The sequence below is a fragment of the Ptiloglossa arizonensis genome, chromosome 13 (genome assembly GCF_051014685.1).
Source record: "Ptiloglossa arizonensis isolate GNS036 chromosome 13, iyPtiAriz1_principal, whole genome shotgun sequence".
NCBI classification, from domain to species: Eukaryota; Metazoa; Arthropoda; class Insecta; order Hymenoptera; family Colletidae; genus Ptiloglossa; species Ptiloglossa arizonensis.
In genome coordinates, this window is record NC_135060.1 from 11,860,672 (window position 1) to 11,878,041 (window position 17,370).

The 17,370-nt window shown below is 39.0% G+C and overlaps 2 protein-coding genes across 2 annotated transcripts in view; one reads left to right on the top strand and one right to left on the bottom strand.

The window, feature by feature from the left end:
- LOC143153765 (uncharacterized) overlaps window positions 1–17,370 on the top strand; it is a 173,531-nt gene that overhangs the window by 127,473 nt on the left and 28,688 nt on the right. The gene's annotated exons all lie outside the window — the stretch shown is intronic.
- Window positions 1–17,370, bottom strand: part of LOC143153668 (uncharacterized) — a 151,690-nt gene that overhangs the window by 33,403 nt on the left and 100,917 nt on the right. Inside the window, exons 17-20 of the mRNA XM_076325087.1 lie at window positions 14,712–14,814; window positions 12,576–12,601; window positions 9,877–9,951; window positions 9,611–9,797 (exon numbers count right to left, since the gene is read on the bottom strand). Coding sequence (XP_076181202.1) covers window positions 9,611–9,797; window positions 9,877–9,951; window positions 12,576–12,601; window positions 14,712–14,814 — 391 coding nt within the window. The remainder of the gene's footprint in view (window positions 1–9,610; window positions 9,798–9,876; window positions 9,952–12,575; window positions 12,602–14,711; window positions 14,815–17,370) is intronic.

Sequence of the window (17,370 nt, forward strand, 5' to 3'; positions counted from 1 at the left end):
GGTTTTGAATACTTTTAAATATCAAGCACAAATTATCATAAAATTTCAAGTACCATGGATTAGAAATGCTTTTGTCGTTTATCGTACACACGAGTTTCACATTTCTTAGTCATCGTTAAATAAATATCGTTTGTTCGCGAACGGAGCGTTCATTATACCGAATAACCAATTTTTCGAACATTGCGAAGAGCGAACGATAATTTTCACTGGAATATTCTGAGAGATCAATCAGGATATATTAGAACACCCTGAACGTTTAACTACTACACATTAGTATTTTTTGAAAGGTCAACCATGGTGCTTTTGAATACTTTTAAATATCAAGCAAGAATTATCATAAAATTTCAAATACCATGGATTAGAAGTGCTTTTGACGTTTATCGTACACACGAGTTTCACATTTCTTAGTGCTCGTTAAATAAATATCGTTTGTTCGGGAACGGAGCGTTCATTATGCCAAATAACCAATTTTTCGAACATTGCAAAGAGCGAACGATAATTTTCACTGGAATATTCTGAGAGATCAATCATGATATATTAGAACGCCCTGAACGTTTAACTACTACACATTAGAATTTTTTGAAAGGTGCTTTCGAATACTTTTAAATATCGAGCAAGAATTATCATAAAATTTCAAATACCATGGATTAGAAGTGCTTTTGACGTTTATCGTACACACGAGTTTCACATTTCTTAGTGCTCGTTAAATAAATATCGTTTGTTCGGGAACGGAGCGTTCATTATGCCAAATAACCAATTTTTCGAACATTGCAAAGAGCGAACGATAATTTTCACTGGAATATTCTGAGAGATCAATCAGGATATATTAGAACACCCTGAACGTTTAACTACTACACATTAGAATTTTTTGAAAGGTGCTTTTGAAAACTTTTAAATATCGAGCAAGAATTATCATAAAATTTCAAGTACCATGGATTAGAAATGCTTTTGACGTTTATCGTACACACGAGTTTCACATTTCTTAGTCCTCGTTAAATAAATATCGTTTGTTCGCGAACGGAGCGTTCATTATACCGAATAACCAATTTTTCGAACATTGCAAAGAGCGAACGATAATTTTCACTGGAATATTCTGAGAAATCAATCAGGATATATTAGAACACCCTGAACGTTTAACTACTACACATTAGAATTTTTTGAAAGGTGCTTTCGAATACTTTTAAATATCGAGCAAGAATTATCATAAAATTTCAAATACCATGGATTAGAAGTGCTTTTGACGTTTATCGTACACACGAGTTTCACATTTCTTAGTGCTCCTTAAATAAATATCGTTTGTTCGCGAACGGAGCGTTCATTATGCCGAATAATCAGTTTTTCGAACATTGCAAAGAGCGAACGATAATTTTCACTGGAATATTCTGAGAAATCAATCATGATATATTAGAACACCCTGAACGTTTAACTACCACACATTAGAATTTTTTGAAAGGTCAACCATGGTGCTTTTGAATACTTTTAAATATCGAGCACCAATTATCATAAAATTTCAAATACCATGGATTAGAAATGCTTTTGACGTTTCTTGTACACACGAGTTTCACATTTCTTAGTGCTCGTTAAATAAATATCGTTTGTTCGCGAACGGAGCGTTCATTATGCCGAATAATCGGCTTTTCGAACACTGCAGAGAGCGGACGATAACTTGCGGGCGAATATCGACGGTATCGATTCGCTATCACTCCCCATCGTTATCGAACACACGGTAGATCGGCTGCGAAATGAGAGAGTGCGAGAGAGGGCATTGTGCATCATCGAGTGGTTCGTCGACTGCACTTCAGGCGCGAACACGATACGCGCGAAACCATCGCCGCGGCCACTTTCGAAGTCCCATTTTCGTTCAGCCGCCCCCTTTCAAAGCGGCGCGACCTCGCGAGCGTTCATCCCTCAAACCGCCCCTACCACGTCCACGCCTGCCGCTCGACGAAAGAAAGCCCTGCAAGTTCTCCTTACTGAGAGTTTCTTGGAGAACAGCCTGGGTAACGCGAGTTGTGAACTTCTTCGGACCCCGAACTCTCCTCGCCCTGACCTCTTTCCCCGAAAATAATAAGGGAATTTCGGAGAAGCGAGAATCTCGAACGACGCAACGGTACCGAGGGTTGTGCGTCGCTTAAAGTGATTCTGGTGTCACGTTTCGGGACGAAATAATCTATGCAGGATATGTCCGTTGGTAATAGTATAATATATATAGAGTAAAATGTGTATTGAATGAATTTGTGCGATTTAAAGATACATCGACACGGTATGAAAATATATAAATGAATCGGTATGGTATAAAAATGTATAAATGAGTTAACGTGATGTATGTGTGTATTATTATTGTACGTAAGACGAAAATTACAATACATACATTATTTATGGAAATGGTATTTATATGCGAAGGTAATATGTTTCGATAGAGATAAATTTATCGAAAATTGAACGAACTCTGTTATAAATATGCTTTTCCCTCGTTTCTCCCTTTTCCAGCACCTTTTGGCTTTCTGCTATCAATTATTGGATATTTTCGAAATATTTTATCGAATTTTTGCACACCGAGACGAGGTATTCCAATTTCACGGATTCCTAGAATCGCAATCATTTCCAGGAAATTGTGCGAGTTTCTATTTATAGGATTTTGGCAAATATTACGAATGTTACCGCATTTTTGTATTTACTCTCGCGTAACTAACGAATTGTACAATTGAGAGTGTTGTTCAAAAATCGGAGGTGAAGCGTCGAATAAATAATAGTTGAAATTATCCGAATTTATATCGTTTATTGAACTAAGATATATATTTCGCATATATTAATGAATTATATATGAATTTACGAATACTTGCACATAATGGGTAGATACGTATAATCGTGAATGTGTCATGGACGCTTTGAAAGTAGGGTGGACCGACTTTATTTCGCTTTTCAAAGGTTTATGGCTGTGTTAAGGGTTAATTAGGTCGTTCTCGTAATCGTGCATCCTAACGAGCTTGAGCTGCAAATGTCTGGCCATGTTGTATATTTATTGGATTTCGAATGGTATTGTTCAGGAACCTTGTTCGGGAATATCGCAACGGTTTGTAGAAAATACGATTTCGGTGTCTGCTCGTATTGTAAGCGTTGTGTTTGCAAGAAAAGTCGATTTTGCACGTGCTGGTAACAGCAACTGGTTGGATCGAACATGGTTCCTCGAGTCACTGCCCTTAAACGTATAGTACGATGGAAGATCACCTGTTTTTCACGAAGCTGATACATCGGTTCGCGTCGAACCAACTTTCGTAAAGTGAAATGTCTGCTCGATGCATCGACTCGAATAAAAATTCTAACGACTCGAATAAAAATTGTAACAAATTGAATGTAAAACCAGACACGAGAATTCTCTTCTCTTCCATTAAGTTAGGATATTGAAGAGTTTTGTACGAATGTGAAACAGTATCATTTTTCGCTAGAAATAACATTGTTTTTCTTTTCGATATAATACTCTTTGTAAGTTTGTACTTGTGAGACCTCTGAGGTTTCTCATTCTCACCTGACTGAGACATTATATACGTAGTGCTTAGAGTCTGTGAACTTCTTTACGATAGAGCTTGTCACGGTTGCCTCTTTAGGGGCAATGTAGACATGATGGGGGAAAAACAACTGGAAGGGGAATCAAACACGCCCCTACGATAGACAACGATGATGTAACGAGTAATGGATTCATTTTTATTCCATATTGAACAAGTTGTCTATGAATGAAATTAAATGAATCGATAAATACGTATCTACAAAGTGTTAACATTTAATTTTATGTATTTAAAGGCTGTAAATTCTAGTAAAGTAAACATCTATAAATAGAACTTAGACGAACGAAAGCTTTATGAGACTCAATTTAGGATTGTAAATGTCTTCGAGAATCAAAAAGGTTTGAAAATCTCTAGTTAGGATAATTGGAAATAAATTTGAAAAGTCAGCAATAAAGAATGTTCCACGTCAGCGTAAAAGTTCCGAATTGAATACTTTTTCAATATTATCTAAAATTATCTAAAACTTGCTTCAACAATATTATCTAAAATTATCTAAAACTTGCTTCAACAATATTATCTAAAATTATGTAAAACTTGCTTCAACAATATTATCTAAAATTATCTAAAACTTGCTTCAACAATTAGACAATTGTTAAGATTGACAAAAGATTTCCAATTTGGTATACGAAAATGTGTGAGAACGCTAAAATAAAATCACCCTCAAAGAATTCCTCACCTTTTATCAAACAAAAGAAGACAGATATGAACGATACACCGACGGGATGGAAATATCGAATATCGTTGGATGACAAAAGCTAATTAGGAATGTCGACGAATATCTATCGAGAGCCAGCTTTCAGGAGGCATCTAGCAGTAATAAGACGAGACGCGTTTTACATTTCGTGCAAGTTTCATAGCAGATCCTTTTTACTTGCAAACGTGTCCCCGGGGGAATACGAGTCACAAAGTAATGGCCCCATTGGACTTTCAAATGAAGCATCGCTCATTGTATCACCGGGATTTGACGGGCCAACGATTTCTACATTTTTCGTACGAACATTTCGTTTCTTAACGAACGTGCATTCCCGATTGCTCGCCGTAAAATTGTTTCAATCCCGTCGCGCGTTGAAACTCGACGGTTCGCGCCGGTGAAAATAATTTTCACCGTTTTTGCAGAATTTTCAGAGACTCGGCGATTTCACCATCGTCTTCTTTCCCCACCCACACATTTTTCCTTCGCCACCATCTTGGCCCAGTTCGTGGTTGAAAAATGCAGATGGTTCAACCGTGCTCCTGGGACGAGCTCGCTCGGCGGTGCGAAAATACGTTTTGCATGGGACTCGGGTCGATCTCCGATCCTCGAGATCTTGTAAGATCTGATTCACATTCTTATCGATCGTTTCCCCCGTATTTCGATTCCGCATCGTCGCGCATCTACTTCCTCCCAACGGTCGAAAATTATTTTCCGACGACGCGCTCGAAACGTCGCAAGGCTACCGAGTGTCGCGAAAAATGTTAACATTCCCGAGGCGAGAGAAAGAATCCCAAAAGAATTTTTTTACATCGATTTAGTATCGTTCGATATCGCTCGCGTTCAATGTTTTACATGTTTAGCGACCCTAGACGACGAATCTATTCGATGGACAATTTACGATGAGACTGATTCGAATCGATATAAGAAACGCTTATATCGCGTAAAAGTCTTCGGATAAGAATTTTTTCAGCTTTTTGACATTAACGATAACTGTATTTTCTCACTATCCTCTTCACTATGTTGGTCGTTTTACTTTTCCACTTGAAATTGGTTCCTTTAAATTCCTTCTTTCTCTTCATCAGTGGTAATATAATATATCACACGTTAAATATTCAGCGATAGGTTAACATTCCTTGAATATTCACTTCCACGGTTTGCGCATAAAATTTGCCACCAAGTTTACTGTATTTTCACAATACACATTTCAATGTGTATTCTACACTTTGCATATGGTAATTTTATCAAAGATATACCGGAGTGTCGGTATCTTTGTGAACTTTCAGACTTTTGATCAAACAAGCTGCAAAAAGACACCTTGAAAATCATATATTTCCATAAATTGTTTCAAGGAATATTTTACAAGGAAGGAAAAATTTGAATTCGGATATTTTATCCGTTAGATTACTATTGCGCTCGACGATTCTTTCCAACCAAAACGCTACCACCTATTGCACAGATCCGTATACCACAATTGAAGAGAGTTTGGCGAGGTCGTAAATCTCGGTTAAGCTCGGTCGCAACGATATACGTATCGGAATGTCTCGCCTAACGCTAATAACGTAAGACTAATTCAAACGAATGGATCAAATTCTCACACCTTAAGTTCAATACGTAAAATATAGTATCGTACTAAGTGAATGTCAACGAAATGTATATGCAAATGTTCAAAATGGGATTCACGTTTCTTTATAAGTTTGTTTGTGTTTCGATAAACGTGTATGCAAATCTGCTATAAAATTGGTATCGATTCGAACAAATGAAATTAATCGTGACACCACTTGTATAAACAATAAACTATAATATATAAAAATAAATACACAAATATTTTACGTAAAGTTTCTTAACATCTTGGTCTTTGGCTCGATTACCTTTTAATGTATTTTCAGTGTGTCCTGATGAATGTTTGAATTTTCGAAAGTTGGTTATAATTCTCGTTCGAACGTAACGAATTGCACGATACATAATATACATAATATAGTAAAACAGCAAACGATAAAAATAAATATACAAGTGTTCGACTCGAAGTATCTTCATCTCGAGAATAAGATCGTGTCTTTGAAATTGCGTATGCCTGGCGTCTTGTCTGAATGTCTGATTGTCTACGTGGAATATCGATTGTATTCTATTCGTGGAGTCTGATTTCATTCCTAACGTAAACACGAGTTGTGTCTTATCGATTGGTCTTTAGATCCAGGACGTGGATATCTTGTGACGTTGATTAGAATTCACGTTGCGTGGCCGTGTTACTCTAGCACGGTACGTTTCGAGTTATTGGAAATGGAAGATTTCTTTCCTGCTTGTACGTTTTGGGATTTTTTGCACCAACCGGCGGAGGCTAACTGTTAAAAATGGGCTTTGATCGGGTCAGACGCATCTGGCGTACGACTGTCGAGAACTCTCGGTTTACGAGTTCTCGGCAATAAAATAATTTACTGGACGCGAGGGCTCTCGTTGCACTTAAATGTTTAATTCGATCCGCAACGCCTACACCTTGAACAGCCTGGTACGTAACACGTTCTCGGTCACGCGCGAAATTCGAAATGACACGGAAACTAAACGTAGGATTGCGAGCGCGAATCCCCATTCTGAAAATTGGAAGGAGAAACGGGATTTACGTATCACGCGGTTCACTGGGCCAAGATTTTGGTCTTAATATTTCTGCTCGAAGGCTGACTGCTTTTATCCGAGGGATTAAAACCGAAATTATTTCGGTACGGGTTATTTTTTGAACGAATCGTATCGAAATTCGAAAAAAAAAAACACAAAAAGATATGGAAATTAATATCGGTACATTTCTAATTGATATTCGTCCCATATGATCATTATAATTTTGTAAAATATATAATAATAATATATGTAATATGTTACGGATATATTTACGAATTCATTGTATAAAATGTTTATATATATCGATGATTACAAGTCAGGAGAAACTTAGACTCAGAACAATATACTTGTCAGTTCCTTTCGAATGACATTTCTCTTTGAACGGTATTAAATTTATTTATTCGAGTACAAATTATACAAAGGAAATGAATTGTAAGGTAAATTAATTAACAACCTAGTACTGTCCAATAAGTTACGTTAAGTAACTTGTAACTTATAGTTACACGTTCTGTAGTTAAGAACGACAAAACTTATCGAACAACCTAGTACTGTTCAGTAAGTTTCGTCGAAGGACACAACTTATATCAATTGAACAACCTGGTACCGTTCAGTAAGTTTCGTCGAACGATAAAATGATTGAAAAAATTGGTAAACGGTTATTTATACTCGATCGGGAAAAGTCAATCGTACACCCATTATTTTGCATGGCTGTTTTCGCCACCGAACACTTTTCCAGCATTGGTTCGTGAACGGAACCGGGAGAAAGCTCCGAAATCTCGAGGAATACCAGGCTCAGCCCAACTCTCGACCAACGACGGGTAATTTCATCGGAAGACTTTAAATTCACCCAACGAAATCCTTAGACTTGAAGGTTTTCTTTCCCGGTAAACATGTTTCCCATCGGCGTATTACCCGGGGGTACGCGATTAACTTTAAACGCGCACGTTGTATCCCTTTTCCTCGTCCCAACGTTCCGGGGTGTTCCACCGTGTTTCACGTGTTGCCGTTCTTTTGATCCTTCGCGTTGCTACTCCCCCTCCACCAACCCCCATCCCCGAAAACCTAGTCAGCAAGTTTTCACGGAACGGGCTTAATCTCGTTTCCTCATTGATTTCTCGGAATTGCAAATCTTTCTTCCGACGAAACGCTCGCCAGGCGACGTATCGATGCCTCGGTTTTCTTTTTAAAGAAGACACGCTCTATCCTCGAATTTTCTCGACGCCACGACGATTCCGAGGCTCGTCTTTCGTCGAAGATCAAAGTCTCTTTCCACGCGATATCTTGTTTATCCGATCGTTTTATTTCGTTTCCAGCGTACACGTGTCGTGTACTCTCGAACTCGAGCGTACGATAAATCGTACACCTGTCCCGTTCCATGGAAACTAATTTGCATAAGTTTCGATTTCACCGAAATCCACGACGATTTTCGAACTTTCAGCATTTATTTGGAACGATTTGTTTCGGGCGCGTGCGCTACATACAATCGTGGGATATTTATTCGAGGATCTGCGACGTTAATCCCATGACCAAAAGTGACGTTACTTTTTCTCTCCGAGAGTGAGATTACCGCGGCTAGTCCTCCAGGGTGTGTCACATTGTTACGTATGATCGTAAATAATTTCTCTGCGACCGTTTTCGAGGGACTGCGAACGGTCCCGTTGGGTTCACGGATTCGTTTCGTTGATCAGCGAAATAAATACATTTCCACGAGTGCAATTAGAAAAATCGTGGAGACTCGTCGAAATCAAAAGTCTGTGTTTCTTCCCGTAGTGTGACTTTTATTAAATTTCTCCGAAAGTAATTTTTAAATTGAATCGTTACTTTGGTCTCTCGATGAGGTTTTCGTACAAAAATTTGATATCAATTTGTACAATCGAATGGAAAACTTACGTTAATTTTTTTATCGTATAATTTAACATTTGACTCGTATTTTTATTCGTCAAAGTGTTTACGATTTCGATGAAAACGGAGAAATTTCGAGCAGCGACGAGAGACAGTATCTAATGTCAACTTCGATATTTCTACAACGATTCGGTAAAATCAACTACGCGCGACACCTTCGTCGAATCGACCACGTTACACAATCGTACACTGATTGCAATTTAACATGACCAAGCTTGCGGACATGCTAGCCAATCTATCGTTACTTTGTAAAATATCGAGAACCAAAGTGATTAAACTCCACGCGCCGATGATCAAATTTCCGAAGCACTTAACCGTGTACTCTGCCGGATGTATGGCAAATATAAGAAAAATACTTTTTTCAAAGAGACAACAAAAATTCCACGCAAGTACTATTCATACCGGTTCACATTTTTACGCTTTCGAATTATCAGCCGAGCAATTCGCGCATCTAACGTAGCGTGATTGAAAATTGTTCCGATTCGTTCGAATTAAGATCGAAATTTTCACGCTACAAAAGGATAACTTTGGATATAACGTTGGGCATAACTTTGGAAGTAACGTCGCGGTACTTTGGGTATAACATTCGTAGAAAATGTTAACTTTCGTTTATAATATAGAAAATGATATTTATTGCGTAGACAATTCTCGTATAAAATATTTCTGGTAAGATCAACCCGTTGTTCGTTATTTACTACAGAGTACACTTGTGAAAAAATGTGTACATAAAACAATAAACGATCGTGGTTACCAGCGAGTGTTTCACGGTTCTATCGTCAGAAACGAGGCTCGACAATGTCGACGATACGAGAAACGGAAGATTGTAGAGACGTGCAACACTTACAGTCGCCGAGGGGATACGGTCTAGGTGGTTGAAGATGACCTTGGGTTCCACGGATGGGATGAACCTCGTGATAAGCCGCTCTCGCGTCGTGATAACCGTTCGGTCTCTGTCCACGGTAGTTCTGGATCGCGTACGCCCCGGAGAAGATCCTCGTGTACCTCAAGTAGCATCCGTTCGGTATCTGCCACTGAAAGTCGAATTACAGGATGCACTTTCGTGCACTCTACGAGCTTCACACCCGTGGCGTTGCATCGGGGCTCACTCACCCCATAAATGGTGGATGGTATCGGTTGAGGTGGTCTACCGGGACACATCAGCATCCTTCTTCTGTAGTATCGCGGCTAAACGGCGAAACAAGCGTGAACACGACCTTTTAGATTGGATTTCGGAGATTACGGTACTGGCTGGATTGATCTAAACGGCCCGATCGTAATTCGAGCGAACACGATCGGTACAAGCGAGGTGAGAGCGAAAGGGTTCTTTTTTGGTTTTGTTTTCAGAACGGTGGAAATGTTTTGAAATGAATACGATCGGAGTCAAGGTTTGCGTCGAAAACGAATCGAGAAATGATCAATGGATTCGAGACATTTTTACGGCGATGATGCACGATTCGATGACGTACAATTTTTTTTGTTCTTCTCAAGTTGAAAATTAAGTAACCGCACCGGAATGGAAGAACACTCAAATCTCCAATTATCGAATGTACTGTATACAATATTTATTGTTTTTCACCAATAGCAATTACCATGATGCGAATTTTGCAAAAAAAATTTTGATTTCTTTTCCTTCTTTCTTTACTTTGTATATACGTTATTACTTGTTTATTTTATGTATGTTTCAATTCATATTGTATACATTCCTGTCTTTACCGATATTGCATTTTCTAATTGCTTTCTTATTTCTGCTCTCACGATCTCCAGCGAGCGTTTACAATTGCAATTTCACATTTACAGGATATATATATAATTACGTTTGTAAAATGGCTCGAGAAATAAAGTCGACAATGCTACACGGCAATAAATCACTCGAATCGACCAACGATTTATCGATTCGTTTAGGAACAATACTTCGATGATGAGTTAGAATTAGATATCACCCGGAAGGAAATCGGTACACACGGAGGAAAAGAAAATTCTAACCGGTAATCGTCCTGGCTTCGATTAATATGACACGTGCTGAAAGGATTAACATGAATTATCAAACCCGATGATACACCAATTATGCCAATAACGGTACGGTCATTATGCATGCAGATGATCGAGTGTTTAATTAATAGCTATCCGAATAATCGACAGATGGGTTAATTGATTTTCAATTAATGGCCATGCTGCTGCATTAATAAAACCATCTGGTGGATACCGGACGATTAAATCGCGAATCGCTTGCTAATCTTTCACTCTTACTTTCGTGAAACGTAAGAGAAGAACTCTTCGAAATAATCGAGTGTACGAAAAAAGAACGTAGGGCCGAGCAGAGTTCTGTGTTTTCGTTGGTTTTACAACCAGGAACGGGTATTTCCATTACAAGAAGGTATCGTTTCCCCGTAGGGAGAAGAAAAAAGGGACTCGTGCAACGAACTGCTGCTATAAAGTTGTCTGTCAGCACGTGCCACGGAATCCCCACCCCTCTCGTAAATCGCACGATAAACCGAGTGAGTGTACGAAGCGTTTTGAAATTTTCTACCAAGGAAACTTCCGAACATGCAGCATCGTCCCGAGAGATTACGGAATTTTTTCTCGATACGCGAAGAAAGTTTCGAAAACGGAGCGGTAGAAATTGCGATGCCCACGGATACACGAAATTATGCAACGACGAATGCAATGCCGCGTCGCCATTATCGAAGACTCGTGCGCGTGCACTTTCGTATTTCCCGCGAATACTCGACGCGGAACGAAGTATACCACAGTGGCGTAACCCTGGCAATTTTCAAGCGTTCGTGTTGCAAAATCTGCTCTTCTAAGAGAAACTTAATTTTGGGTGTAACATTTGGAGAAAGTGGTAAACTGTTGTTCATAACTTGGAGAACGATATTTATTTAGAAGCGTAGAAAATTGACGTGTAAAATATTTCTGGTAAGATTATTCCGTACTCGTTATTCATTACGGAATACGAATTTTACGAAAAAATGTGTATAGTTGAGAAAAGATCGGAAATTCACCGATACTGTGTTTCCTTGTTATTCGTTCCAAAGTCCGGATCTTTCGAATTAGATTACAGCGCACTTTTAGTTACGCCACTGGTGTACACAATACCCGAAACGCTACAAAATCTGTAAATCGAATTCTGTTTTCTGACTGACGTGCAACGAAGTAGATGTGGTATTATTCATAAAATAAAATCGAATAAAAGGAAATAAAATTCTTTCACGCGTGGAACCACTGCAGACACCGAAGAGCCGAAGATGCCCCTGGATGGAATTCGGATACAGAGCTCAGAATTTTGAAAGGAAACGTTACATTACCGTTGATCACGATTCGGGTGTCGCGAGAACTAAAGACTAATGGCGTCGCCACCGTGAAAATCCGTTTTATGGGCGAGACGACGAATTTCTCTCGAATCGTAAACACCACACTCGGGGACATTTTTTATAGCTCCTTGTAGTACTTTTTATACCACGGAATAAACAAGAGAGACTCGTTCCTGTTGGACCACCCTGTACCGGTCGGTTCGTAATAACGTCGGATAAAGGTGTGCCAAATAGGCGGTGGGAAAGTTGTCGTCGAGTTGTCGCCGAAAAAGCGAATTCCACGATAATTGAGATTCTCTAGCGAGATAACGACGTACAAGACGCAACATCGAAGCTTTACAATGGTCGACGAAAAGGAGGTAGGAGGGACTGGGAGCACCGTGGAACGGCAAAACAAAGTTATGTATCCCGATGAAAGAGGAACCAGCCAGGATTTCATCGTTCTACAAAGCCAATCCGGGCTGCACGAAACCCGGCCAGCGATTCCTTTCAGCTCACCTCGGAATCTCGGCGACGCTCGGATTCTGAAAATGTAGGGGACACCAGATAAGTTCGATTAATCGTTCTCTATCGCGGCCGATCAATGTTATCGAGACGTCGTTTCACCCTCTCGGGACCAACGAAAGGCATCATTCTTTTCTTATCGCGACGACTCGTCGATTAGGCACGACCCCTCGCCAGTGTTTTATGGCCGATTCGCGTTCGATTTGAATCTATTAAATCGAAGTAATTACTCGAAGTCTATGAAATATCGAGAAATCGTCGGTGTAGGCGATTCTTGTCCGATGCGTCCATGATCGTTTCGCGAGATCTTTGAAAATCGGAATTTCGATTCTTACGAAGCGAGCAAGTAGAAATACATCGTCGAGGAAGATGGTTACTGTGGAGATAATTAATTCTCTTTTTTTTTGTATCAGTGCAGAGTAGAATGTAATCCGACTAACCATCGTTATGATTAATTTGTGGTAGAATCAGTTGATTATCGACTAATCATCGTACAAGACTTGAGTTTCGATTGCGATCGAATCGGTATGTTTGTAATACAAAATCTAAATCACTGGTAAAACTAAAGTATTCTCGGAAAATCGAAGCGTTACAAATTGCTGATTCACGATTGCAGATTATACGTTTAGTTTATGAATATTGATCGACGAAAATTTGTATATTTACTTTTAGAGAAATAGCGCTAATTAGGGTAAAAATTTGATTTTTCTTTGCTGCATTATCTGGTCCTACGAGACAAAGATACTTTCCACGATCCATCTAACGATGGATTCTAATGAACCATCGGTGCTCTCGATTGCAGGAGGAAATTTGCAAGGAAAGATCATTTTTTCCAAATTCCAACGCAAACACCTCAAATTGGTTTACTGGAGGCTATAGAACTTACAAAGCAATGAAACTTAATTTACCGTGCAACAAACACACATATTCTAATCGAATTCAAGATTCAATAAATCGTTTAACCTACTCTGAAATATCAGGGCACTTGTAAAAAATGCAACTTTTAACGTACTCTCGAACGAAAGGTTCCGATTTTCCTAGTAAACGATCCGGACAATGTCAATCGTGTCAAATCAACTTGACATATAAGTGGATTAAAGGTGTTATTCCAATCAAATTCACGATTCGACGTCTAAACGTACTATTCTGAAATATTAGGCTACTTGTAAAAAATTTAACTTTCAACGTATTCTCGAAAGGTTTCTGGTAAACGATCTGGACAATCGAACGCAAATCAACTTGAGATACAAGTGGATTAAACGTGTTATTCTAAACAAATTCACGATTCAACAAATCGTCTAACCTACTCTGAAATATCAGGGCACTTGTCAAAAATTCAACTTTTAACGTACTCTCGAAGGAAAATTGCGATTTTCCTACTAAACTATCCGGACAATCGAACGCAAATCAAGTTGAGATACAAGTGGATTAAAGGTGTTATTCTAAACAAATTCACGATTCAACAAATCGTCTAACCTACTCTGAAATATCAGGGCACTGGTAAAAAATTCAACTTTTAACGTACTCTCGAAGGAAAGGTTGCGATTTTCCTACTAAACTATCCGGACAATCGAACGCAAATCAACTTGAGATATAAGTGGATTAAAGGTGTTATTCTAAACAAATTCACGATTCAACAAATCGTCTAACCTACTCTGAAATATCAGGGCACTGGTAAAAAATTCAACTTTTAACGTACTCTCGAAGGAAAGGTCGCAATTTTCCTGGTAAACGATCTGGACAATCGGACGTAAATCAACTTGAGATATTAGTGAATTAAAGGTGTTATTCCAATCAAATTCACTATTCGACGTCTAACCGTACTATTCTGAAATATTGGGCTACGTGTCGTAAAAAATGTAACTTTCAATGTATTCTGTAAAGGATCCGACTTTCCTGGTAAACGATCTGGACAATCGGACGCAAATCGAGCGGAGATGTAAGTGGGTTACATATGTCGCGAAACAGAACCGGATATTTTTGCCCGTCACCGCAACAATCGATTATCGCGTCTTACATATTGAATGGGCCGCAATTTCCACGGCAAGAATATTCGATGGACGTGGTTTCTCGATATCATTGATCTCTGGCCGTACGGCCGCGGCCTTCCCTCGTGTTACATAAATTTACCTCGCACGTGTATCGAGAAATGGCATTCGGCTCGATTTCCGGCTGCATCGGAAGCGATGTAGCGCACGTTGTGAATGCCGGGGTACATCAGTTGTCCAGGTTCCTGCGCGGAATATACGCGAGTTAACTTTCGATAGGGAACCGAATCCCCCTTTGAGATTGAAATACGAACGCCCAGCCGCGATACCACAGCGAACGGAATTATTATCGAGGAGCGCGTGCACGCGATGAGTTCCGTTTTCCATCGCGGGCCGCTTATCGTTCGATAACTTCGCGCTCCAGACCGCGTTCAATTTCTGTCGTTGAATTCCAAACGATTCATCCGGGCCCATCACCGCCCTTGCGTCGATTAAAACTTCCGGTGTCTTTCTTTTTCTTTCTCCTTTTCTTCCCGATCATCCGACAAGAGCGTGGCAAAGGTAGCGATCGATTATTACGAAACAACAAAATTCAATTAGCGACACCACTCCGTCGAACCTTTTCCCAACGAGATTTATTTTAACGACACTGATGGATCATAATTTTCCGAGCAGTCGGAGTAACGAACAGAATCTATTCTATATAAATTTTGACGAAAAAATTGTTCTGAAATTTTTAAGGACCCTGTAGAGGCAAGAAAGTTTCCGAGCTCGGGGTACAGTGGCTACAAAATGTATTCGAACGCTGTATTGTAAGGAAATTCTTACCTGTAAGAGTGATTTTAATGAAAGTTTGAGTGCACGTTGAGCATAACAGTGTATGTATAGAGAAAGTTTTTTATTTACAGGAAATTTCTTTAAGAAGGTGAAATCAAGTCTCGAAGGTTTTAATGTTTTTCTTTTTAATGCAATTTTTCTTGGGACTTCTTTGAAACAAAATGATTTCAGACGATCGAAGAACTTGCAAAGACTTTCATTTTCTTTACAACTTCGTAATCGTTCGAGATACAACCAAAATTTTCTTACAAAAAATGTTCAGATTTTTAGTGCTCTGTTGTTCAATTGTGACAAAAGTCGCCCAAAGGAATTGTATTAAAACAATGAAGAAATATTGAATCTTCGGGTCTTGATTTTACCCTCTCGAGAACATTTTTTTGTCGACGAAAAAATTATGTCACATGTGTTCCAACATGCTTTGTATACACACAAATTTTCATTAAAATCAAACTTGTAGCTCAGGAGAGTTTCCTCGTAATATTTCTACAAATATTTTTTTCATCCACTGTACGTTCATGGTCGTACGTGTGGTAGGTTCAGCACGAAAATGAGGGAAGAAAACTATATTACGCTGATACAATAATAATTATATTATCGGGCACTTTTCTTTCTCCCCTTCGTTGGGTTGTAAGACGAATACACTCGAAGTATCCGTAAAAAAATGACTACAAGACACATATACACAGAATGAATCAGGGACACGAAAAGAACGAAAAAAGTTTATATAAACGTGTCCTCTAATTCGATTTTCGCGTCGAGTTGCAGCTACTTTTGTACACCGTGTAATTCTTAATTGCTGTCTGACCTAGTGTCGCTGATTCCACTAAACTGGACACATGTACAACGTTCGATAAGTCCTCGATAATCTGTTCCATAAATCAAATTCAGTTATATTTAGTAATCAATTCCGAGCACATTGTCCAAGCAGGGTGCATCTTACTGCATAACAAAAATGGCTGCAACTTGGGAAGAAGGTCGTAAAAGGCACACGTTTGTACGAGTGATTTTCATTGTTACTGGACCCCAATCTCTCGCTCAAATGGGCCCTATGTCTTAATAAAAATGATAGACAGTGTGTGAGAAATACATACGACAAGGAGAATATTTCGAAAGTGACTTTGATTAGTAACGATACTCAAGTACGATGTATCATAAATTTACATAAATGAGATTGACACTAATCGCGGTACAATTCTAAATATATTCTTTTCTTTGCCGTAATTCTACAGCTTGACGCGCGAACGTGATAATTCCAAGACTCGTGACACGACCGAGCGAGGAACGCTTTAACGAAGCGAGTCGAGGATCTTCCGACACGATGGAAAAATAATTAAAAAGATTCTCGGCGTCAATTTAGGAACGGTGTCGTCGAAACGTCAGACGTGACACACGGTGGAACTGGGTCTGTGAAAAATGATACATATATCGGTTGATTGGTTTTCCTCGTTTGTGTCAACGATAATTAACGAGAAGGAGGTCAGAACTGTCCTGTGCAGATTCGAATAAAATTGTGCAGAGTAGTAGGTTTCGGTGCACAAAGTACGCGGGGAAAATTTTCGACGTCAATGATGAACCGTTTCGGAAAAATCGGGGATCAAACTTTGTATAAACGATGCTTGGCGATTACGTATTAACGATCGTAGTGTTTCAATAACAGGAAACTTATGTGCTAACTATTCGATCGTTCGAATCCGCTGAAACGAATGTTTTTTTTCCCATTCTATTAACTTTTCGCGAGTTATTTATTTATCGTTAGTAAAATAGTGCGAGGGAAAGAATGAATGTAAAAATATATGCTTTTTAACCGGAAATATCATTCTATTCTTCACCTGAACACGATCGGGTGAAGCGACAATTTTTACTGCGCCACGAACATTTCGAGAGTTTGTTTATATCGACGTGTACAATGTACGCGAAGAGATTTAATGAAATTGTGTCTTTCAAATTGAAAGTACATTCTTACG